Consider the following 26,013-nt stretch of genomic DNA (forward strand, 5'->3'; position numbering starts at 1 on the left):
CAGACTTAACATTAGAACATTAATCTTTATTTAGGACAGAAATTGTCTCTGCCAACTTTTCCATAATTTGTAGTTCTCCCAGCTGCTTCAGCTAGAGGATTAAAGGTTCTCTAGTGTTCATTAAAATGGCCTTCTCTGCACAGGTGAGCTCTCATTTAAGCCAATTCTTAAACAGTAGTTCTCACAATAGAACAGAGACACTGAGGCCCTCTGGGCTCAGGCATCTATGGAAGTAAGCAGAGAAGCAGAACACTTCGTTTTTCAGCAGGTTAAATCCTGGGAGCAGCCTACTCACCATCCTCAGGGAGGAGGCAAGATGAGCCACCTCTATCGCAGTGCCAAAGCTGGGGAGCTGCTGCTGTCACAGAGGATGCCTCTGCCTTGTGTTCTGCTGTTTCAGTACAAGTTTGGAGTAAGCCAAGGGGAGGGCCACTCTGGGCCTCTATCCCTGTACTCACAGAGCTGGAAGTAGAGCAAGGATTCCTTCTCCCTTTGGCAAATTAGATACTTTGCTCAGCTCTCCTTCAGAGTACCCCTGGCAGACCTGCTTCCACCCTGCAGTGAGCTAAGCATAGTAAAGATTATCACGATCTAATGCTGGATGTGAGGTAGGAATGGTGACAATTCTGGAGCTTGCTTGTTAGCTCCCAGTTTTCCTGGACTGCTGCAGCTGTGAGGGCTTCCTAGAGTCTGGCCCTGGTGTTCTGTGCTGTCAGGAAGTTGCTGATGATCCCAGATACTGCCTCGGGCTCGTTCAGGTGCACAAAATGACTCCCAGGCACTTCTGCTACCTGGATGTGCTGGAGAGAAAGAACACAAGAAGATGTGAAGATGTGGACCAGGAAAGTGTTCCCTGAAGCACATACTGCTGTGTGACACTTGTGGGAAAGGACAGGGCAAGTGAGGCAGAACAGAGATGGGAGGACCAGGGAAGAGCTGGGTCCAGAGGGCAGTACTAACTTGAGACTTCAGCAGCAGGGACAAAGTTGACTTCCTCTCCTGACCATCCCCCCTTCCCCATGTGAGGGGGTGTGCTGCTCAGGACAAATCACCTAGTGGAGGGTGTCCATCAAGTTCAGCTGCTTCCCAGCTGCTGCTTCCAGGTTGGTGGCCAATCGAGATGCAAGGATAATGTGATGATGTTTGCTCTCACCTCTTTGAGGTTAGACTCGAATGCCTCCTGCAGGGCTTTCACGAAGTGATTTCTGCTTGGTAGATTGTGCGGTACCAAGAGTCCATCTTGTGATCTGAAAACAACAGTGAGGCTCAGTACAGCACCCAGTGTCTGTCCATTTGTCTTTGTGGCTCTCCTGGGCAGAATCAGTGTCCTCAAGACAGTAGGGTGACAAACCCAGCTGTTCTTCCCAGGCTGCTCATAAGCAGCAGGTGACAGGGTCATACATGGTAGTCAGAGTGCACTGCACAGCTTGGCTCAGCAACCATTTTCTATCAAACTAAAAGGTGTAAAACCTTGGGTGACTGCCTAGTGGTATCAGAGTGGGGACTGGCTAAGTATTGTCCTCCCAGGGCTGGCTCTGTAACTGGTCTGAAAATACCATTCCCTGCCCCTGCTCTACCTTCTGCTCTTAACTTCTTCCTTCCTTAGAATTTCCACATCTCCTCTCAGTCACTTCTGCCTCTTTTTGCTGCTTATTTAACCAAGTTATGCCCTGCTCAGAGAGGGAGGTACCAGGGTAGTTGCCCTGGAGAAGCCAGCATTAGATCTCCTGCAGAGCTAAGGACGTGGGACAAGGGGACATCTCAGGCTCAGTGGCATTTCTATGGCATAGAGGACTCGACCTCACCACAATATTACATTTCTGGACAAGCAGGAATAACCTGAAGCAGTTATGATACTAAAACAGGTCGGGGAAGTCAAAACTGTACCTCTTTTCTCAACTGCTAGCATTTCTTGTTTTTTAGACAATCTTTTAACAGCACCCCCCCAGCCAAGGTAGCCAGAGCCCTGCACACCTTGCCCTCGAAGGAGATGGGAAAAGGCAGAGGACAACTTGCAGAACAAGCTGTGCACAGCTTAGCACCTTGGCAAGCCGCTGGCCCTGTCCCCAGAGCTGCTTGCCCCAGGTGCCACAGGAGAGCTTGCAGGAGCTCAGTCAGACCAGGGGCTTTAGGAGCAGCTGGAGGAGATGGAGACTACTATAGTTTCACCTGTTTGCTCAGGCGAGAGGTTTTGGGGCCTGGAGAAGGGGGCAGGCTGGGTTGCTGACTGGGTTAGGTGTGGTGCTGTGGAGGGTCACGTATTTGCCAGCATTCCCCCTTGCTGCAGTGCCAAGGAATGGAAAATTGTGAGGTGGGATTGTGAAGCCAAGAGCATGAGAAAGATGGGGCAGGACCAATATTTCCTCAGTCAGCCTTGCACCAGGGAGTCCCAGCCTGAAAGCAGAGTGCCAGGCTGGGAGGATGTTCCAGTCGCTGTCTGCCTTCTCCAGGAGCCTGCCCAACCCAAGGCAGTGGTGGGGAACTGGAAATACTTCTCACATGTGAAGCTGTACTGTTACACCAGCTGGCCAAAAGTCTGGATGACTAGTGTAGATGAAGGGGTAGTGGAGGACTCCTTCCTAGCCTTCATTCCTTCTCCTGAGGGAGACAGCAAGGGTTTGTATGGTTTGTGCCTCACTCACACAATGATGAGAACACGGTCCTGGATCTTTTGCAGGAGCTTCACGCACTGCTCCACCGTGAAGAACTCTCGACTCTGCTGCAGATGCAAAGAGAGGGAAAGTGTCAAAGCTCAGGGACAGCAGCTGGGGGCAGAGGGTGTCCCCAAGCCCTCCTGCACAAGTAGCTCTGAAGACAGAAGTAACTGTGGCCCTGAAGTTTTCATGCTGAGACATGACAAGTGTCCAGGCTGCACACAGGAGTAAATGGCTCTGCAAAGGCTCCTTCAGTCCAGCTGTGTTTTAGGGCTGCCAACAGCATTTGCCTGCTGGGCTGCAGCACATATGGGAATGATCTCATAGAGAAAAGCTTTAAAAATCCTTTTACTAAAAAGGAGAAAGTACATTACCCTGGCTTCCATATCCTGAATAGCAGCACAGATAGAGGAGGCCCTAATTGCTCAAAAATGGCACAAAACTATCCAAATACCAAATCTAAGGACTTCGCTCCACTCCCCTTCTTATTCAGGTCACCTGCCAAGCTGACAGAAAGCATCCATCCATTTGCTGCCTCAAGAGTTATAACAGTAGGAAAATGTGGCCAGGAGGCCCTGGGGCAGAGGAACTTCTAAAAAAACAAACAGTAACATTTTCCAGTGACTCTGTAAGCTGAATCAATGATCAAGTGCAGGGTCTTTTAAAAGCAGCATTTAAAGGACATGTGGGAATTCAAGAAGCAGAAAATAAGCAGGCTGGGTGGACGCAGGGCCTAGCTCAGTGAGCAGGCATCCTCTGTGTGAGTGTTCTGTAAGCTCAGGGCTCCAAAGTAGCAGGAGGCATGTCAGAAGAGCAGTGCTCACCGTACGGGCTCTCATGTCTCTGTTATACACCAACCCTGGAAATAAAAAACAGAAGGTTTTCTTAGGACCAGGAGCTGTTCTTTTTTAACTCACTTTTGGGGTCTGCCCAAGACTTTCTGAGATAGGAAGAACAGGATTAATTCAAATTTCTCCTTTTTTAAAATTTATTTTCTTTAGCTGTTCTAGGATTTGAGCACCAAACCCCATTGCTGGGAATGGAGAACTCTGCCTCCAGATATAATTGATCCCATTCAGGCTGTGTAAATCTTGAGCTAGGGCACCCTGTACCGTGCAGAAGACAATGGCTGTTGGCACCAGTCCCTTCCCACACCCAGCAGTGGCCCAGCACCACACAGCCCCTTACCAGCGGGTGTCTCAGTTGCTCCTCTCTGCAGCAGGATTGCCCCACCCTCTGCTGTCAGATGGCTGTTTGCTTCTAAAAGCCTGAGGGAGACATGGTAGAGAGATTGTGATGCTGGAAAAAGGGAGGAAGTGAAGCAAAAATGCCATGACAAGGTGACAGTGAGCTCTCAGGCTGCTTTGGAAAGGAGCAGGAAGAAGCAGCAGCTTCTGGCAACAGAAGCAAAAGGTCTTACTGGGATTCCAGAAAAGGACTTGAAAGGTGAAATGCAGGGATGGTTTTCCTTTCCCATTTGTGCAGCTGTAACTGTCAAGGTGAGGGCAGGCAGTAAATGAAGAGGATGGATGGGAACCCACCTCTGCAATGCTGCTTCGGGGCTCCGTGCTTTGGGAGTTTGCTGCTTTGCCTCCAGACTCAGTAGTCTGTCGATCACTCTCCGTTTTGATTTCAGCCATGCCTCAGTGTCCTGAAACACAGAGAGGCAGGGAAGAGGAGTAACCCCTTTCTTCTGAATGATTTTACTCCATATTGGAGAGTGGAAGAGGGAATTTCACTCTTCAACATCCCTCAGTACTGGTATCAGTTATGGGTATCTTATTAAAAATGCCCCTTTCTGGAGAAGGGCTATTTTTGATAAATACAGCAATACTGCTGCAATGAACTTATTAACTTTTTATCCTTGCCATCTTTTCTAACCCTTCCTACCTCACTTCTGAGTGGAGGACAACTCTCCAAAGTTTGGTATTTTTTGTCTCTCTGAACTAGGGTTTCTGTCCCACTACTGCCAGCAAAAGCTCCAGCATCTGGTAGCAATGATGGCAAGCTGGGAATGTAGCTTTATGAACTGCCAGGAACAGAAAAAAATCTACCAATCTTGTACCTAGGTCACCCAACATGCTGTTGGCAAAAAGATAACCTCAGCTGGCAGTTGCCTGGACAGAGGTTCCAGTTTCCTTTGTACAAAGGCTTGGCACAGACAAGAAAATTTCAGTGCTAAGGGACTGCAGGATGTGGGTTCTACCAAGTGTGCCCCAAGGGCCACCCAAAGGACAGACTTCAGTCTGTGCAACAAGGAGCAGATCAGTGCCTGCCAAAAGGAAGAGCCCTAGGACTTGTGACCTGCCAGGAAGTGGTCACATCAGTGCTTTCTCTGAACAAGTGAGGGAAAGAAAAAACCCATATTATTTTTGTATTTTAAAAAAGTGAAAGGAAGGACACATGAGCTCTAACCTCTGGAGCTAGAAGAAAGCCAAGACTTTCCAGCAGGATCAGCTTGTCCACCATCTCAGGATAAAGGAAACAGAACTGAGGAGAGATGAAACAATAAGAAAATGAAAAGCTGAGCATTGAGTGATGTCTTTATCCTGCTGCACAGGAGAGGGGTCAGGGAAGGGCCTCTCTTCCTCTGAGATCCAGGTCTGTCCCTTCATTCCTCTCCTATTTGTTGTTGCAGCTGCAGAAATCACAACCCCATGAAGAAATGATGCTTTACTCACCATTCCTGCCACAGCCCCACCTGCAAAGGAGAAAAGGGTGCTCAGTAATGCACAGAACAGCCCCTGGTAACAGAAATTCACCTTCCCCACAGCAGAAGCCACCTCAGAAATAAAAATGTGCATTGTACCATGGGACAAAATCCCAGTACATGCAGGCAGAGACCAGGGCTGTTAACCTGCTGTGTTGCACATCTTGTGCCATTCCCACCTCCCTCAGACAGCAAAGGCCAAAGAGGAGTTACTGTTTAAAATGTCTTGGTGTGCAGGTCCTGTTTGCTGTGACCAGAGTAGCCCTAGGAAGCAAACTCCAAATTGTGGCAAAATCAAATCATATTCCAAGCTCAAAGGGATGGATCCTGGAGTCCAGTTCTCCTCAGGCAGCTTTACAGCCCACCAAATAGACTGTCTGCTCCCAGGCTTTGTGGGGACCAGGCAGGAAGGCCTGCTGTGAATTCTCCTGTGTAGACCACCCCTCTTTGCCTTGCACTGTTCTGTCCTGTGAGTGGGGGAAATGCTCACAGCAAGAGTTACCACTGTCTGTACTGCAGGGTCTTGAAAACAGGCATTTCAAACACAGGCAGAGATTTTTGAATCACTCAAGCAGGAACCTCGCACTTGGCATAATATAATAAATATTCCAACTCAGCTCCTAGCAGCATGTCTTGGAAGTTAATTATCTGCTGCTTTCTATTAATCTCACAGTTTACAAGGACTAGTGCCACTTACCCATACTGTGACCCATCAGGGTGAAACGTCTCCACTGCAAGGCTAAATGGCAACAGAGAAAAACAGACAGAGCTACATTAGAAACCAGAGCAGCAACATCGTGCTGCTTCTCTACTGACATGGGCCCTTTCTCCCAGGAGGGCTTTTGCACTAACACATTTGCTTCTTAATCCAGAAACTAAGCAGCTAAGTGGGCCGATTTTGAAGAAAAAGAGCATTTACCACCTAATTTCCATGGTAGTTAAGTCGTACAGCTCTCAAGTTCTCTCTGTATGTCAAACAAACTCCAGCAAAGTCCCATTCACTGCCAGATATGAGACTGGCAAGAAGCAGAGGAGCCTGACTGGGTAGCATCTGGTGGAAGAGAGAAACCCTTACAGAGCATCCTGCTGCAGGGCATTCTGCAAGACATGTGAGGACACAGAGCCAGGTCTGCTGCATTGAAGGAAGTATGATTCCAAGTGAAAGCTTTCTGCACCATTTAGCACATCAGGCTCTTTAGTCCATTTTTAGGGCACTCTGGGAGGCTTATAGGAAAATACAGCTTTATCAGTGCTGCCTATCTGAAATATACCTCACTGAAAGATGGGATTTTACTCTCTGGAACATCTGAGAGCTTCTAGAGGCTCTTTTGTGTACTGAATGGGAAATGTAAAATCCCACATGCCAAATATACAGATGGAGAGTTACCTCAGGAGTTTTTAGGAGTACAAGACACTTTGACTTTCAGATTTCTTTGCATGATACTAAAGCAAGTAGTAAACTGCCATCAGGGAGAACCAGAAGTTTCCAACTTACACCTAACACTGGTTAGGGGTCACTGACTGCTTAAAAAAACCCAGTCTGGCAAAACCATTTAGTTGCATCCACCACTTCACCACTACAACTTTTTTAGAACAGAAACACTAGCAGCAGGGGGAGAAGGAGGGGGAACTGAAAATGTTGCTTGCTTGTTAGAAAGAGCAGGACCAATACAGCACCCCCTCGAGGGTTCCTTCAAGTACCCACCTGCTGCCACCCGGCACACATCGGTCACATAATCTAGGAAATGGTAGAGGCAGCCTGCAGGTCGGTGGGAGGACAAACCATGGCCAGAAAAATCCATTGCCACATAATAACAACCTGAAAGGAAAGAGGATCAGATGTGCAGCCTGGCCACGAAATACAAGCCGTTCTGATGAGCCAGACCTACCTCTGGGGAGCAGTGGAATGAGCTTGTCAAAGGTGTTGGCATTGTCCAACCAGCCATGCAAACACAGCACAGGGTGTCCCTCCGAGGGTCCCCAGGCCTTGGCTGCCACATGTCCCCAGGGCACAGGGAACTTCAACTCTGAGAACATGCCCAAAACAGGGTGATGTCCTTGGAGAGTCACGTACTTGGAGAAGGTCCCAGGGGTCTTGTTAATGGTCTAGAGCTCTGAAAAGAGTAATACAGGTCTTTAGTAACTCACCAGTCTCCTGTGGTCTTAATTAGCAGCTTGATGATTTATAGCTCCCCATTCGACATCCCAAGCTGCCGTTCCTGACTGCCTGTTTGGGGAATCCTCCTCCCAGCACGTACTAGCTGTGCTCCTAGGAAGAAATAAGCTTTCCCTATGCAGGAGGAGAAAGCCTTCTCTGTGTCTCTGCAGCAGCTGCAACCTGACCAGAAGGCACAGGAGATCCAGCAAGAGGGAACCATGCAGAATTCCCCCAGCTAGCTGCAGTCAGCCAGGCACCTGTCCCGGGCCAGAAAGACAGTTTTGGGAATAAGGATGCTGCCTCCAGCATTAGACTGTTACCACCTTGCCCTCTTTTACCTTGGTGCTTCTCTTTCACACCACTGGTTGGCACATTTGCTAGAGCAGCTGGCTCCATGCTGCACAGCAGGTCACTGCTGCCACCTGCCTGTCCACCCCTCAGGGCCAGGGACTTTTGCATGGGATATGGGTCCACAACCTGCCAGGCACTTGCTCAACCTCAAACCATCTCATTTGCCTGGCAATCACTGACCCTTGCTCAAGCACCAGCTCCTGAGTGAACCCAGCCTCTGGCAACCTTCCAGTGGTGGTTTAAACATTTCCCTTTCACCCCCAAGTCACGGGCAACCTGACTATCTCCAAGTCTCTCATGTCATATCCTCTTCCAAGTGACTTGTCTTGCATATCTGCTCCCTTAATTAGCCTTCTGAGACCGCACAGCAATTAAATCACTCTACAGCAAGTCCCTCCGGAGCCCATACGTCTCTAAGGAGTGAGGACAGAGGGGCTGGAATGCTGTCAGGGCCCTGATGGTCCCAATCAGCCAAGCCTGGGCTCCCCATGAGTGTGTTTAAGCTCGGCCCAGGACCAGCCGCAGCAGTGCTGCAGGAGTGCCGGTCTCCATCAGCAACGCCCTCGCCCCAGGAACCGTGGCCCAGCCTGCTGATCGCGGGGCTGTGTCTGATCCCAGCTGCCCTCGCCGGGCCAGATCCTGACAAACAACCGTGGGCTGACTTCCCGTACTGCGACCATGGACCTGCCCTGTCCTGAGGGCCTGGGCTCCTGGCAGAGGCTGATGGCCCTCCCAGGCAGTCCTGCCTGGGCCCAGCGGGGCTCCGGCCCTGGGATCCCCCCGGCCCCGGGGTAAGGCCTCCCTGGGCGGGCAGGAGGCGCCGCTACACCCGGGCCTTCGCCTCGGGACGCCCTGGAGCGCCTGCTCCCGGTCCTGCTCCCGGCCCCGGCGAAGGGCTGCCCGGGGAGGCCGCCCCTCCGGCCGGCGCCCAGTACAGCCCCCGGAACGCCACGGCCGACCCGGCCCCCTGTCCCCTCGCCGCCCTCCCGCGACACCCCGGCCCCCTCCTACCGCTCCGTGCGGCCGGGCCGGCTGAGCAGAGGCGGCGGGGCCGGGCCGGGCAGGGCAGGGCAGGGCAGACCGGCTGCACCGCCCCGCTGCCCGCCTCCCTGGGGCGACCCGGCCCCCGCCTCCGACTGCGGCGGGCTCGGTAAGAAGAACGGGGACTTAACGATGGCTGTGGGGTCTGGAGCTGCGAACAACCTCCTGGGCGTGATAGGAATCTCTGAGGAGTCGAAATCAAGGAGGTATGGCTGCATCCTTGACTACCTCCAGAAGACACATCACTGACGATGGAAACTGCCTGTACTGTGGTGACACAGTGTGAGATGTTTTAACTGTGACCCCGGAGCTTCATATTGACATCAAACGGGCCCAGTGCTTGACACTGACACTGAACTTCTGTCACTCTCTGATAGAGAGACTCTTCTGAACTCCTAACACTTGCTGGAATCGTGTTGCTTCAGGGACAAGAGTCGCCCTCCCATACTGTGACCCATCGCAGTGAACTGACTCTACCACAGGGCCAAGCTAACACAGATGCACGGCAGACACCACTGCCTCAGCCTCTCCACTCCTCTTCTGCAAAAACAGACCCCTCTCAGATGGAGAGGTTTCTATACATTTTGCCTCATTAATTGCCCAAAAAGGTGATGTCTGCATAGACCAAGTTTCAAGGGAGCCAATACCCAAGTATGGCTACTTGCTGGTGCCTCTCATTCCATCCAGCAGGCAGTCTGCTAAGCCTAATGCAGACCACAACCATTCCTCTTCAGTCAAGGACTCTGCGGTCAGAGGAAGCAAAGTCAAATCACACTGTGAGCAGTGAGACCCGTTGCTGGAACAGTTGAAGGAAGCAGAATGAATGTATGTTCTTAGGGAATCATTTTTATATTGGTAACTGGAAGCCCTATATTCAGTTCAGCACATCAGTCTTCTAAATTACACAATATATTTTCAGAACAGCCTAAAAAGCTTGAAAGAAACCAGTGTAGAAGCTTAGAGCCCTATTTCTCCTGCCTAGCTCTAACTCATCCGGGCAAAATGTGCTCTGCACCACAGCAGCTGAAACATAACCTTGGGGATCCATCACTGAGAAGAAACAAGAGCACTGTGTAGCTCACAGCCTCCTCTCCATGTGAGCCATTAGAAAGGAAATCAGAACATGAATTTTTACAAGTTTGCAAAGTGTCAAGTGCCTTGCTTTTTCTTAAGCCTCCATATTGAAGGAGCAAGGAAAGCAGACTACAAGGGCTGGGGAGCCTTGCTGAAGGAGACAGGCCACAGTAACTTCCACAGCTTCTCTCCTACAACTTTTAGAGCTGGGTGGCTGGTTACAAGGGGTGAAAAGCAGAGATAGCTTGACAGAACAGATTTGTAAAATGCACTCAATGATAATGAACAATAATCAAATAGTGGCTGCGGTTAATAGAGGGCAGGGCCCTCCTGCGAATTCCTGGAATTGTTCCTAAAGAAGCCACCAGACGGCAGTGTAATTGTTAGGCAGTGTAATTGTTAGGCAGTGGCTGCTGCTAGGCTTGTGGTTCTGCAGTCTATGGCATGACTTACGAGGAAGAGGACCCTGTGCCATGAGAAGTTATGTGGACTGTTGGCACACACTCCAGTGGCTGGTGGGACAACGGGTCATGGCCAGGAAAACCCACTGCCACTCATGAGCCAGACTCACTTCTGGGGAGCAGTGAAATGAGCCTGGCTGAAGGTGGTGGCATTGTCCAGCCAGCCATGCAAGCACAGCACAGATTATCCCCAGGCCTGAGCCACCACCTGTGCTTGGGGCATGGGGAACTTCACCTCCGAGGACTTGTACCCACAAGGAACATCCCCTGAGAGCTACATGCTGGAGCTCTACCTGACCTCTACCTAATACCAGTTTTTGGGCACAAGCCATATTTGGGAGAATCCTGGGATCCTGCTGTTAATTCTTGCCCTGGCAGTACATGCATCATCACCCACAGGTCTTGGACCACCACACTGGGCTCTCTCCCCCATTCCAGCAGCCAGTAGGATCTGGGCTGTCATTGCTTTGGGTCACAGAGATTATTCTGGGACTCAGGTGGGAATAATGCTTCTCTAGTGACGTTGGACTCCTGTGACCTGCATCCTAAATCACTTCTGGTAGGAGGCTCCATCGGCAGCCACCTGATGGGAAAGGAAGAATTCCTCACAGAAATGATCGGGAGCAGGTGATTTCAGATAGAGCTCCTAGTGGAGAAGATTGCACTGGGACGTGCTCTGTACCCTCCCCTCAGTGGCAGGACTGTCACCCTATTAGCCAGAGCCTTATTGCTGAGCTGTCCTCCAGGTCCCTCATACCTTCCCTAGCGATGCTACTCCCCCCTCTAAAAGAGCAGCCCAACATCTTACAAGACTGTGCATCTCCCCCAGCACAGCCTGGAAAACCCCCCAGGGGGAGGGCCCTACGCAGGATGCACAGCAGAATTTGGATGGCTCACAGAATTCATTTTGCTGCATCTACTTCTAGCAAGTGCCACAGGCCACTGCAGTGGAATTGCTGCTTGTGGAGGACCTAACTAGATTCCACCTGGAAAGGTGCTGAAGTGTTGGCTGGCCTACACTGGATTGGTGGTAAGAAAGGCTGGTTTTGAGGAAAGAATTGTGAGTTAGTGTGAGATATCCCATGTGCTTAGCAAAGGATATTTCAACCTCTGTGTCCCTGCAAAGGAGCAGGGTACCTGCAAGGGTGAACACTGGGACATGCAAAGCTGTTATGCTCCACTGACTTGGAACAGCATTGATCAGTTTGTGCTAGCTGCAGATCTGGTGAGGAAACTTTAAGTACAGCAGATTGATTGCTACCAGGGGACAAATTCCCCATAGCTGGTTGGATTCAAGCATTGAAGTACTGACATATTGATCTATTTATGTTGATTTATTAGTCATAGTCCTGTACCCCAATTTCTCTTGTGTGGTTATACAAATGAAAAAAAAAAAGCATGCTATTGCTAGCTTAACTGATTTCTTTCAGAGGATATATAGAGGACACACCTCTATATAAAGCTCCACATTGTGAGCATATGCTGCAATCTATAGTAGACAGGAAAAAAAATTATCACAGGCAAGCATATTATCATGCAAGCAGCTCTGACATGCTGGCTCACAGGCTTTACTTTCAGCTCCATCTACAAATCTTGCTTGCCTTGGAGATGGTCCCAGGAAGTCTCAAGAGCTTAAATGAGCTCCCCAGGTGAGAAGAGTTGGGGTAGGACATTATCTCGTGATCTCTGGGCTCTGCTCAATAGCAACAGACTCATCCAGGTACTTTGTGTGGTGTACTTTTTCTTTGTTTTCCCTAATTTCTTGTTGAATTTCATTTATGTGAATTTCTGACTGAGAAAGTTGCTTACATATTAAGTGCAAAACAAATGCTGTGATGGCTTAGATTGGTTTCTCCCCCTTGCTCCTGAACTGTTGTGTTCCTTGTTTATTGGCATCATGCTGTAACCAACTGAGCTAAACTCAGTTTTTCCAGAGCTTTCCAGCTGTGCAGAAGGTGGGAAAGACAAAGAGATGCTGGCTCTTTACCCACCACAGTCTGAGGCCAATATGATAATTTAAATGGAAATCTTTGTTTTAAGCCAAGCAATGAGTGGTTGAAAAAGTGAAGTGCATCTACTTCAGGGATTCACCTGCAGCATAATTTGGGTAGTGGGGCTGCTGGGGTGTTAAATCATTCCCACATGAACCACCACCATTCAGCTGGAAGCAGCCCCAGGCACACACCATGCATCAGGTCCAAGTGGTGTACATTTATATCACTTTATTTGCAGCTAATGAAATGGCTAGAAACATTTATTGCATATAAATTATATATGAGCACCCATCATACAAATAAACTCTTTCCAGTCTCAGCTTTCCATTTCCTCCTTAATCAGAAAGTCTGTTATTTTTGGGACAGATTCAGGAGTCTCTGCTGGTTCCCATCCCTTGGGCCTGTTTAGATTAACTTGTGAGGTGAGCTACTCTCCAGATTGCTACAAAACCCCTACCCACCTTTAGAGCATGCACCTATTTTAATGTATGATGTGGCAGGGGAAAAAGAGAAGTTTCTCTCCAGCTCTTGTCTAGATTTAACCATCTTTCACTTGGAAATCTGGCAGATTCCCCATAGGCTGAGATGAAATAATAGTGAAAACCATAAGTAATCTGACACTCGTAATTACAGGCCTACCAGCTCCTTATTGACCTCAGACAAAATAAGGAAATAGCACATACTAGGATCATTTAAAAACAAGGGAAAAGTTCTAGTTAACACTAAGTCTCATGTGTTTATGGAAAATAATCTATAAAACTGCTTGGGAACTTTTGGAGATGTAGATTTGGGTTATGGATTTGGCTGACAAAAGTAAAAACTGTTGAAGTAATAGCTCTCCAGTAAGGAAATGAATACAGTCTTACACTGTGTTTTGATTTTTAAAACTCTGGAATGATACCAAATTAACACATTTTATAGTAATAGGACTGAGAATTGACTAGGCAGCAAGTGTCAAAATATTAAAAATGATACAAGCATGTAAGGGGGGGTTTTGAAACAGTCCAATGGTGAGTTATTCCACCTGAGCCACACTTTTGATCTGGTCCTGCTATTTGTGGAAGAAGTGACTCTGGTGAAGGACTGACTCACAGCAGAGCAGCAGCTGAGTGTGAGCTCCCAGGGAAGTCTGAAAGGCTCATTCCACTCCCCGATGTATAAGCAGGGAATGTGGAACAGGTGTAATGAGATTATATTGCAGGAGATTATATTGTGTCTGCTAATTCCATGGAGGTGATTACCGGTGTGAAAGAATTCCCAGTTTTGACAGCTATGATTCAATGAGGAAGGGAACAAGTTGTAGAGGCTTCCTGGCAGAGCTTTAAGGCCTGTTAAGGAGTTGAAAGACATTTTGTGAGAGAGAAGCATTTAGGACCAACATGATCAAAGCCTTGGGATACCTATGTAGCATTGCATTTTTGCTCCTCCGATTGTCACACTGCCTAACAATGGCACAAGAAAAAACAGTCTAGAGACAAGATATACATTTGATAATGGAGAAAGGAGTTAAATACTTCAGGGGTTTACTTAGGGTGCTGGCAACTTGCCAACCATTGGCAGTTTTTTAATGAAGACGGGATGTTTAGCAAAACAACGATTAATGTGACAGAATTCTTTGTCCTGTGATCATCTGGAAAGCAGAGTGGTCTGGAAATCAGTCTAATGCAATAGACACTGCTGTCAGATGGTACCAACCTGCAATGCTTTTGCTACAACCAAAATTATAGTCCATAGCTATACTCCTTGCATTTTACATTGTTTTACTTTATTTAGAAGCTTGGTTTCCTCAGCTGAGGAAGCCCCTGTTTCTGGGTCCAACAATGACTCAGGACCTTTCTGCTATGGGGTCTCTGTCTCGGATTGCTCCCTGCAAACAGCCTCTCCCGGTTGTTTTTGTCTGCTTTAAAGAAAAGCCTGAAGTGAGTGAACTCGGTGCTTGTGTCCTGTGAGTGGGGTTCAGCATCACCACACGCCTCAGTGCGGGGGGACAAATCTGGGAAAGCATGGGTAGGACTGAAGTACACGTTCCAACTGAAGGATTCTGAGCAGAGGGATTTGGGCAAGATTCACCCATTTTGGCCTCCAGTAACGCATCTGGAAAATGTGAGGCAAGAAGGAGAGGCAATAGACCTCAAGGATACAATGAAATCCTTAACTGAGCTTCCACCTCCATGTCTGTTGGGCAGCAACGTTGGGAGAAGTCACCTGGGCTGGTCATGGGTTTACGTGGCCACATAGCCTCAAGGAGCTCCCACCTGAGTCCAGTGGTGCGGAAGGCTGGTACCTCGTTTCCCCCATCCCAGATTGTCCTGTACTGCTCCAGGGTCTTTGACATGTAGGCGAGATTCAGAGGTGAGGGAGTGGTTTGCTGTACAGTTATAAAAGACTGCAGCTGCTTCAATCTGACCTAAATATCTTCCAGATTATGCAGCCTGATGCTTTGTTTGAAAACGCAGAAGGTCGCTGTCTGCTGGGTCTTCCTCCCTCAAGTGACCCAGGGGCATGGACTGGCAGCGAGTGAGAACTCGTGTTCTGCGGCGGCCGTGGGGGAAAGCCGCGACAGCAGAGGGTGTTACAGACTGGCATGAAGGCGCACCGGCCGCGGTGCTCGGCGTGCCCCCTGCGCGGCTGGCTCCGGCTGCCCTCGCTCCATCCATGCTCCGGGACACGGGGCACCGCCGGGCTCGGCAGCGCAGCCGCTCCGTGCCCGGGCTGGCAGCCCGCAAGCCGCGGCACCCGGCTCCCGCAGCCGCGCTGGGTCACCGCGCTCCGGGCAGCCCCTGTACCTTCGCTTTCCTGGAAAGCAATTTCTCTTCGTTACTGAGAAGAGCCCTGCTCTGGTAGAGGAAGGAGGGGCCTTGCCACCGCTCATGCAAAGGGGCCACTACTTGTGCTAATTTTTCTCATAAGAGTGGAACAAAAACAGCCTCTGCTCGCTCTAAACCACTGAAGGTGTTTGTTTGTTTTTGTTTGGTTGGTTTTTTGGGTTGTTTGGTTTTTTTTTCCTGGGGGAGGAGAGGAACAGGGCTGGGGGATTTTTGTGTGTTGGTTTAGTCCTCCTGGTGCTCTCTTTTTGTGGTATTAGGTTTTTTTTCCCTTCTTCTTAATGCTTTGCTGTTAGCACCTCTTAAAAGGAGCCTTTTAGCAAGTTAAGAGAGAGACCATCTCAAAAGGGGAGGAGAGGTCAAAAGGGAAAAACTACCTAAGACTAAATGCAATCAAAGTTGTACATTTTGTATTCTTTGCAGGTTGGACTTGCAGCACATCAGGAGATGGTGGCAGTCATTTCCTACCCACCCCACAAGCATCCTTCCATCCCCCTATCTGTACCAAATCTCAGGCACTGCCTGCATCACCTCTCAACCCAGGGTACCAAGGCCTTCCCCGTGCTTTCTTCTCCCCCTTTCTTTCCCATTTAACCACCTGGCAGGAACCCCCCAGCTTGGGGCCCCATGTCTGGCCCACTTGGTCAGCTACATTGTCAGGGCAGTCTCATGTCCTACTTACATCCCATCCAGAAAGTCAGTGTCCACAGCAGTGGGCAACAGCATGTCTGGGTCTGGTGGGGGCCCAGGAAGGCACTGAGATCCTAAGTAATTGGCCACCTGCGATGTGGAATTGGTGCTCCAGCCCCAGCTGAGCTTCCACACACAGATCTGCAAAGCTGAAGGGCAGGTCAGTGCTGGGTGATCTAATGTGTTCACCCATCTTCCCTCCTCTCTGCCCTCCATGTTTTTCTCCTTTGGTTTTTTGGTATCTTTTTTTCTTTCTTCTGCAGATTTTCAGTGTTCCCTTATCTCCAGTTCTTTCCCCTCATCATATTATCCTCTCCCTTCCTCTGAGGCAATGTTTGCCTTTCGCTTTCCCAGAAAACCATCTTTATTCAGTAGTTTGCAATGACCTACCCCAAAATACTGTTCTTTTTCCCACACCTCCCAAAGTGACAGGAGTAAATAGGCAGGCTGTGGCTCCTTCTACCTTATGCAAGATGTAAGGAATCTGCATGCTGAGAAGGAGTGAAGGTGTTGGGGTGTTACTGGCTTTCAGGCTACAGGATACCAACATCTTGGAACTTACCAAAGACTTGGAGGTTGCTGAAGAACAAGCAGAGAAACACCACAAAGCAGAACTATGATCCAAAGGTAGAATGAACTCAGACCTACTGCTCTCAGCAGCGGGACTTCAGAAAAAACTCTCTGGAAAATGTTAATTCTGTCAGCAGCTCTATAAATTAATGCTTTCCTGTTTAATGTGCTTTAAAGTCTTAGCATCTGGGATAGTGAGGGTATATGTATCCATAAGCAGGGGAAAAAATGAGGGGTAGGATAAAACTCGTAAATCCTAAGAACAAATCCTGGCACCTTCTTGGGAGCTATTCCTTGTCACGCTGTCATCAGCATCCTGGGCATCTCAAAAACTGTCTTTAGGAGGGATCCTGCTTTCTCCAGAGGTGCAGCAGTGGGCAGTGTTCAAATTAGCCTGCCTGTATTCTCATTGTCATTACACAAAGCCTTTCAGGTGGTTGCCTTCTCCTCCGTCATGGCACAGGACACAAGATATTTCAGCATCCTTGTGTTTTGCACCTATAATGAAGCCACCTCAGAGGTACCTTGATCCTGAAGACATTTTGGACCCTGTGGTTCAAATCTGAGCTTTGGAAAGCTGCGGTCAATGGTGGCATTGTGACATGTCCCACTGGCTTTTACGGCTGAAGACGATTGCTGCAATACACTTCAGCTGTAACTGCTGACAGGTCACAGTTTCAGGTGGAAGAGGGAAGTATGAGCAAGACCCACAGACAATCTCGGAGCAGTGAGGCTGTATGTTAACTTTTCACAGGCAAAGATGATGAAGAAGAATAAAAGGTAGAATTAGACCAGGCCATTTAACATTAAGGCAAGGTGGCTGGAAGAGTCTATGAAGTCACCCAATAAATGTTATAAATATCCACAGAGGGAAACAGACTCCCTACTAGGCAACTGTAAAGCAAACCACAGGATATTTTTGAAGCTGCCATCCAAAAATACAAAGAAAAGTGTGACAAGCCTACTTAAAAACCAAAAATGGAACAGATGAGCACTTCATCCCTGCTGTGATTTAGAGCTCCAGCGGCAGGTCCTCCCACTGAAGCCACTCTGAAAAAGAATAAAATTTTGCCCAGATTCTTATGGAAGTTCAGAAACTCTTCTGTGGTCAGTAACATCTTCATGCTTGGTTGAAAGAAAAAACAAGAACTGATGTCTCAACACTCAGTGGAACTTCAGGCAAGGCTGAGGATCAGATTCAGCGTCATTTCTGACTGCTTTATGCTTCCTAGCAATGCCAAGCAGCTGTAAAGCTTTTAGTCTGCTGCTCAAGCTGGAATTACAGCTGCTTTGCATCACTAGGCTGGTGTGGAGCAGCCAGAGCGCATCTGCGTTGGGGGGTTGTGTAGAGCTTTTTCAACACGGCAGTTCACCTGGTATGCACATCTGGAATGTGTGCAGCATCTAAAGAAAGTCTGTAGGTGAATGAGAGCTCTGATGACATGATCAAATCATAGCTTCATTACAGGCTAGGCCTTTAAACTGTGAGGTTTGTACTGAATGCCAAAGTTTATCTTTTCTTCTTTTACATCTATTCTCTCTGAGCAGCAATATGCTTACAGTATGCACCATGCAGTGCACTATTTATATTTCATATCATAAGGTTTGTCAGCATTTGTAATTTTTTACATGATTTCCAGTATTTTAATTTGACCCACCAAGGCAACAGCGTGCATTTCGGGGCACGCTCCTTAAATGTGTATTACCCTGCTACACATGCTGTGCTCGGTGTCCTTCTGAGAGCTCTTGCAGTGTCCGAGAGGAGCTGGGAGAGCTCTGGCAGTGAAGGTCGGGTCAGGCTCTCTGCTTTCCCCTGGTGTAAAGAGCTGCGACCCCCTCCCCGCCCCCCTCGGCCCTGGACATTGCCCCTTCCCCGGTGCTTGCGAGCCCCGATGCCCCAGGGCCGCTGCAGCGTAGGGGATGGATGGTGGCTGGGAGGAGGGGCAGAACCCCGGACGGGTCGCCGCCTCCCCGGGGCGACACGTGGCTCCGGCGGGTCCCGGGGCTGGCGGATGCTGTGGTGCCGTCCCGGTGGGGTTCCTCTGCCAGTCTGCGGCGGAGGGGCTTTCACGGCATCCTTTTTTTCCCTTTCCTTTCTTCCTTTCTCTCCCCCCTATCCGTCCAAGTTTTCTTTTAGAAAAACCCAAACTTTTTTCTTCTTTACTTTTTTTTTTTCCCCCTTGCAAGAGGCACGCCGTGGAAAGACGGCGTGGTGGAGGAGGGAGAAACCCCTCCCCTTCCCCTCCCCCCGTGGCTCCTTCCTCGGAAAAGAAACATTTTGGGGGTTTCCTCCCCTCCTACCTCTCCCCTCCCTTCTGTGCCGCTCCGCTGCCCCGAGCCGAAGCCGCCGCCGCGGCCGAGGAGGGCCCGGCGGGGCAGCCGCGCCGCCCCCGGTAAGCCGCGCACCGGCCCCTTTGTGAGCAGAGGAACCGGGGGGGGATATGCGGAGCGCGGCGGGGAGCGGGGCCGCCTCCGTTTGGCTTCGGGGCGGGAGAGCGGCGGGGGCCGGGCCAGGCAGCGCCGCTGTCGCCCCGGCACTGAGCGCTCGCTCGCACCGGAGGCAGCGCCGCCCGCCCGTGGCCCCGGAGGTGCCGAGAGTAAGTTGTGCTGCATTAACTGGAAACGGCCTTTTGGGGGGGCGGGCTGCGAGGAGTCTGTCTGTCGGTCTGTCTGTCCATCTGCCTGTCTGCTCCGATCCCCCCTTGGCTTGCCACGGCGTGCAGCGTCCGCTGATTTGGCTCCTGGGGGCGTTGGGGCCGCTCTTGGCTGGGAAGAAGGAGCGTGTTGTGGCTTGGGGGGCTTTTCCCGAGGAGTCGAGGGAGATTTGGGGGGCTGGCATGTCACTGTCGCTCTTGAAGGGAGCCATGTGCTGTTTTGGGGTGGCGGCGGGGCGCTGGGAGTAGTCTGGAAGGCTCCGCGGGGACTGTCCTGCTGTCAAGGTGTTCTTCACGCCGTCAGGATAGGGAGATGTTTCTTCTAAAGTGAAACCTGCAAATTATGTAATGTCTCAGATAGGTCTGTAGGGAAGCAGCCGCACAGGTCTGGGTAACTTGGTCTTCACGGTACTTCTTTCACATAAAGCACTGGAGAAGCGATGCTCAAAGTGTTACACTTAGCTGGAAAAGGGAGCTGCCTGCCAGAAATGAAGGCGTTACAGGGAAGAGGGATAACTGTGAACCGGGGGTGTATATGCCCCTTTGGGGTTGCCTTGAAGGGCGGAGAAACTCGCCGTCCTCCAGACCTGGCACAGTCAGAACGCAGCCTCACACCTGCCGTTTCTCAGAAGATCAGTGCTGCGCGCCCATGAAAAGCCTCATCGCAAAGGTTATCGCTAAATCCTCCTTCTTTATGCAATCTGAGTCATGGTGCTCACGGCCATGCAGGATCCGCTACTCACTTTTTCCCACAAACGCACGCACTGTTACTGAGAATTTTGGAATGGTTACCACGTAAAACCTCAGGTCATGCTACTCTTAGGTTTCTTCTTTTTTTTTTTTTTCTTTTAAAAAAAAATTAGTTTAAGTGTATATTACTTCTTACTTAATAGAACCTTGGGAACAGGATCTGGATGAATCCCAGAGGCAGCTGAGAAGACCTCAGGAATGCTAAGTTAATGTCCCTGGCTTTTTTCTTCTCCTACATGGTGAAGAAGGGGGATGTGGCTTCACCATTGTTCTGGAAAGTTGAGGGTAAAGGGTATTGTTAGCAAGCTGCTATTTAGGACTATGTGGTCCAGACAGTGCCATTTTCTAGTTCTGGTCCTTGCAGCTCTCAGAGAATTTAGATGAAAAACTCAATCACATGTTGACCATACTCAACTCTGTAAAATGGGGTGGAATCGGAAATAAGTAGTTTCCTGATGTTTCATTCTCTACTGACTGTGTCCTCAAGAAGGTATGCAAGCATATCTTCTTTCTCCAAACAACTGCAACTGCAATTCAGATGCTGTGTGAATGTCAAATGGCCCATTCAGTCACAGCAGGGCAATGGTCATGTGCTTTAAAATCATGCACATGCACAGAAGTTTGTGAGACTGAGGCTGTATTATCACATAATGTTGCTTTTAGTTGAATCAAGTTACGACGAAATGTGGCCAGTTGCTGCAGATGAAGCCAAGCTTTGTTTCTGTGTTCATGAGCGATTATGCTGGGTGATTTAGAACATAGTTGTTGAAGTATGGATTCTTGTTCCTTCAGAGGGGACGGCACAAACCCGCAGGATTACTGGGATGCCAGCCTCCCACACAGGTTCCCATCTTTTCCTGAGTTAAACTGGGATCTGGCCCTTTGTTATTTCTGTGCTCCTTATTAATATTCTGTATGTTGCATGTCCTTTAATAACCTGGCTTATCACTTACTTAAATGTAGTGGGGTTGAGTGGCAACACAGGGGTTTTCTGTAAGATTGTGTTGGAAGGCACAGGTAAACTGTGCTTGGGTCCCCGAAAATGGGCATAGAGGACCACTAGGGAGAGGCTGAGCTTCTTCAGATCTTTCCAGGTGTGTGTCTTTGTCACCGTGTGTCTGCTCAGAGAGGGCCACATTCAGTTTCCAGATGACAGCTTCAAACATGCAGCCAGTGCCTCTTACCCTCCTCAGTCCAGCTGGGATTTCTGTGAAGTTGGTGGTCGGTTTGCGCAAGGATGGAGCTGGGACTGGGTGGTGTAAATTCTTAATTGCTGTCACTAATACTGTGGTTGCATTGCTGAGAAACAAAGGAGAAAATGTGCCTTTAGAGCTGTGTTTTTTCCCTTGTTTCTCTTTTTTTCTGTCCCCACTGGGAATGTTTTGCTCTTTTCTCCTAGTTTTTCCCTGCAGCTCCTTACCACCCGCTCTCCCCTTGCCACCCACAGGCTTCTCTGTCCTGATTTCTCCAGCCTTAGTTTGGTCAGCAATGAAGAGATAGTGCCAATACTTAAATATGACATCATTTGATCGGGTTGATACTGTGGTTAGATTAATAAAAGCTGTGGGGAGGTGGTGTGTTCCTGAGCTGTTATTCCAGGCCGCTGCAGACCTCAGCTAGTGCTGCTTGCCAAAAGCTCACAAGATGGGAGAGGAAGGCACATGCATCTCTGTAACTTAAGATGTGGATGGTGTGAGAACTGAGTAAGCCATACAGCAACCATATCTTTTTAGAGAGTAAAGGTGTTAAGCGTGTATGTCATTAGGAGGCATATTTATTTAAAATATTGCAACTAAATGCTACATTCATTAGATCCTTGATTATGTGTAAGTAGAGGTAGAGGCAGGTATGATAGCAACTTATCCCCTTTGTCCTGTCAGTCTACTTCATTACAACCTACTCTTCTGGTTTGCATTTGAGCATATCCTGCATCCTTCTGCCTCAGTAAGGTATTTATTAGCTTGCCATTTTGCTGAAATCAGTCTCAACCTTTAAAAAAAAAGATGCAGTGCTGTTTGATGGAGCAGGATTTGGTGACTTTGTGTTAGTGAGTGATCAAAATGATGAGTAGAATTCTTCCCCCTCGCCCCTCACCAAGTGACAGGTTTCAAGTTAAGATTTAGAAGTGAGAGGTGTAGAAAATCCTACTTTTTAAACTTCTGGAACTCAATGCTTCTGTTCAACGGGTATTTAATAATGTAAAAATGTAAATTCAGTTTTAGTAGAATGGCTAAATGCTGGTTTGTGTTGTCTTTGGAGACTTCAGAGCTGCCCCTTATTTTCATCCTCTTCAGTGGAGAAATGAAAAGGCCTGTGTGCACTTCACAGGAAATGAGTGTCTGATACAGGCTCGCAGGCTGCACATTTCCAAGAACCGCTCTCAAGGTATTTTGATAATGCACATTCTCTCTGCCTTCTCCCTTCCTGCTCCTCCTGCACTTTGTGTGCTTCTGCTTGTTCACAAACACATGCAGAGCTGAGGGGAAGAATCAGACGGTGCCACTGTTAAGTTTGCAGATGGGCTCCTTTAGCTTTGTGCTGGAGCAGTGGCTGGCAAAATTGGATTAAGCTGGCAGCATTCAGTTGCCTTCGTGTCAGAGGGTTTTTGTCCTTCTCCTCCCTCCCTGCAAATGCTGAAAAAAAAATTTGACTTCAGACCGTGACTTGTGCAACGAGGGAGTTTTTTGCGTGTATGTGATTCTGCAGTTCAGGAACAGTTTGGATCTACTTTCCTACTTCCTCAGTAGCAAAGTTTATTTGGAAACTCAGGCTAAAGCTAAGAAAATGAATGTGGCTGTTAGCAGTTGGGAAATGCCAGAGATCTGCAATCTGTAGTGTGTAGCTGGGCTTCTGCACATCCTGCTGAAGGTGCCTTGCTGAAGCTAAGGGGATTCAGCATAAGTTTGCCTCAGTTGGCACACTAGTGGTGATAAGCACAGGTTTGATTGTGCAGGAATGGTTTGTTTATGCTTTTGACAGACCAGCAGTGTTGCTCTTTATCCACATTTTAGTTCTTCCATGTTTTCTGGTGAGATTTTGTGGTGTGGAAGGAGAGAAGTTGGAGCTGGAGAAATATTTACAGCTTTTGCAGTGAAGACTGAAATGTGCTGTTTGTGTAGGGTGCATGCTGATTTTCAAGTCAGCAGATCCAAAGAAGAGGTGCTGTTCTTTTTAGTTATCAAAGAATGAGGAAAGCGTGGACAGAACTATTTTAACTCTGCAGCAGGTCTATAGTTGATTCCTCATATTGACTTCATATGCCCTTGTTTACTACTTCAGTTTTGCACGAAGGGCATTTGTGCCTTATGCTGGGCTCCCCTTAGTGTTATGTCAGGCTTGAATGGTTAAAAGGTGTCTTTAAAAAGTGTTGCTCAAAAACTCAGCCCTTTGCTGCTGGATTCCTCTGTCTAAGGTCTGCTAAAGCATGACGTGGTGGGTACAGCATAGAAACAAAGCAAAGACATTTGAGAGAGAAGAGAAATGAGACTTCTCAGATCAGCTCTCTCACTTTCCCCAGTCTACATGATTGGAGTTTTTCCTTTTATGAGTTTTCAAATTAGTTACTTTTCAGTCTTGGTCACCTTTGAACTTCCTCTCATCTGATTTTCTGAAAGAATACAAAAAGAATGTCCTGATTGTACTGTATCTTTCTCTGGCATCCTCTTGTATATATATAAGCTCTGTAAACTGAGCAAAAAATTTCTCCAGTCTCTCTCTGTACAGTTATGTGTTGCTTCTTATTACCCATCTTTAGGCCTACCCTCTTTGTTTCAGCTTTGCATGTTTTTATTTCAGGTAACTGGAACTCATTGTATTCTCTCAGGAGGTGACATTACTGTTAAGTTCCCATCCATTTTGCATCCTCCCAGTCCTGCTTCCCTCTTGGTTTTGAAATGACTGCTTTTGCATTCGGAGCTGGAGCTTTCCTTAATGAACCCTCAGCACTGTTACTCGGCTCATTGGTCAGCTGCACCACTTAATTTATTGCTCTTGAAAATATAGACCCAGCTGGCTTTTCTACAAGCCTGCGTGCATTTGCCTGTGTCAGGACAGAGTCTTGCCTGACCTCCTGCTGCTTTTGTGCTGACGAATTTTTAATGACCTCTGACTTCTCTGTCCTGCGGGGAGTGATTTTGTCACTGTTTACCCTGGGAAGGCGATGGAGAGGGCTCACCACATTTTGAGTTGGCTGCCTGGATTTAAGTAACACGAGGCTGTGAGCTGCCTGCTGGGGAGCAAGGTTAGGCCTTGGGGGTGTCGTGGGTAATGACAGCCTGAAGATGGAGAGACAATTCTAGGAAGAGACCTGGGTCAGCCTGTGAGTTTGCATAGTCACGGGGGAGGGAGCTGCTTGCATAAAAGATGGGGGAGCCTTTGGGCTGCTTGTACCCACCAGCCTGTTGAGGAGTGAGGTGGGATGCTCCGCAAAGTGGGCCGAGTCAAACCAGGGGGAAGATGCAGTGGCTGGGAGGGTGGCAGAGAGGTGACCAGCTGTGCAGGGGCTGAAATGCCTTGGTTTTCTCTGGCCACCCCTCTTCCACCTCCCATTTGCCCTGTGGCATGACTGCCCCATGTCTTCTGCCCATCGGCTGTTACAGGTCCTGGTGTGCTGCTGGCTCTTTAGTTTGTGTACCATGTCTTGCTTTTTGACTTGCTTTGAGGAAGCACAAAGTGTATCCTGTCATCTGTTGCTTCTTCAGGTGCCATCTGCTTGATGGGGAACTGAGCCTGGGAGTTAGCTTACCCCCCCCACCAGGTTGCCTTGTGCTGCTCCTACTTAAGCAGCACATGTCGAAAAAAGTTCCTGCCAATACTTGCAGCCCTCTGGCAATTGCTGGCGTAGCTGATTTGCTTGAGAGAACACTTCTCTTCGTATCTCAGCCATCCATTTCCAATTCCAAATCTCCAGGTATAGTCCACTGTGCCCAGCTGGCTTTCTGCTTTAATGTCACTTTTCCCTGTCTCTTCTGATAGAGCACCCTCTTTTTTCCTTTCAGGTTAATCAGATTTAAATACTGGGAAATTTCCTCAACATCCTGTGCAAGAAAAAAATAATACCTGCTTGCTTGTGTAACTTTTTTGCAGTGTCCCTGTCCCCACTAGCTGGTATCCCACTTAACTAAATGATTCCCCGCCGAGGTTTTCTGTTTTTGATAAACTGAAAATGCCATATGTTTTCTGGGTTTTGTTTCGTTTATCTTGGCCACCTACTGTCCCAGTTTCATAACAGCCATCCTCATATAAATTTGTTCCCTACTGTCAATAATTTATATTCCTTTATATTGGCTCCTCCAGGATTATTTTTTCATCTTCTGAAGGATTATTGAGGTTGTGGAGAGATTTGAATAGGGACTGTGGTTTTGTAGTGTGTGTGTTTGATGTCTCTGATCCACAGCAGAAGCCCTTGCCAGCTGTTGCACCTTCAGTGATACCTGCAGTGTGACCTGTATTGTCCCCCAAGCCTGTCCTCTTAGCCAGGCAGCATCTCTGTGCTGTCATTTGTGGGAGGTCTGCACACTCTGTTACTTAAGATTTCCTAAAAAACCTTTCATGACTTATTTTTTTTTTAATTTTTTTTTTTACTTTTGACTCTCAGGACTCGTTTCTTTATTTTGTGTGTTGGAAATCCCCCACTATAAAACTCAGTCTTGTGGTGTGTCTGTGCTTTCTGACCCTTGCCCTTTGCTCTGAAGGCACAGTAACTGGTGCTGCATAATGGCCCCTCACATCTTTTGAAGCTGGTCCTCCTGAAGAGCCAAGGCAGGGTGTTTCCCTTGTCCCCCTGTGCTCCTCTTGGTTAATCATCTGGGACTGCTAGCTGCATAGGTAAGGATTCTGAACCAACTTTAGCTGCAGACACTGCTAATTCCTGAGTTAGCTGCTTCTTTGAATTCCTTTCCGGCTCAGTGTGATGCTTTTGATAAAAAGCCGTGGTCCTCACAGGGACCACTGATGGCCTTTGTGTCTCAGGATTTACTCATTTCCTCAAACAGGGTTCTGGAACAAAGTCAGCTTAGTAGAGAGAGACAGAGGAAATGTACCTGTGTTGCTGGTCGGGGGGTGGGGGAAGCTGGTAATGCT

At 48.5% G+C, this 26,013-nt stretch overlaps 1 protein-coding gene across 2 annotated transcripts; it reads right to left on the reverse strand.

Annotated features, from left to right (window-relative positions):
• Window positions 1–20: 20 nt before the first annotated feature.
• Window positions 21–8,977, reverse strand: SERHL2 (serine hydrolase like 2). 2 transcript variants are annotated; one of them, XM_084206626.1, is made up of 12 exons: window positions 8,885–8,977; window positions 7,254–7,478; window positions 7,070–7,183; window positions 6,062–6,103; window positions 5,336–5,355; window positions 5,070–5,144; window positions 4,196–4,305; window positions 3,843–3,922; window positions 3,479–3,513; window positions 2,643–2,716; window positions 1,154–1,247; window positions 21–800 (listed from the first exon to the last, which is right to left on the reverse strand). In XM_084206626.1, the coding sequence occupies exons 2-12, from the start codon at window positions 7,399–7,401 to the stop codon at window positions 684–686; spliced, it is 909 nt and encodes a 302-aa protein (XP_084062752.1). In that variant the 5' UTR covers window positions 7,402–7,478; window positions 8,885–8,977; the 3' UTR covers window positions 21–683. The 2 variants fall into 2 exon arrangements, with proteins under 2 accessions (XP_084062752.1, XP_084062751.1); XM_084206625.1 differs by having other exon boundaries at window positions 2,643–2,719.
• Between the last annotated feature and the right edge of the window lie 17,036 nt (window positions 8,978–26,013).

The sequence above is a fragment of the Fringilla coelebs genome (assembly GCF_963513975.1).
Source record: "Fringilla coelebs genome assembly, chromosome: 5".
Classification (NCBI taxonomy): Eukaryota; Metazoa; Chordata; class Aves; order Passeriformes; family Fringillidae; genus Fringilla; species Fringilla coelebs.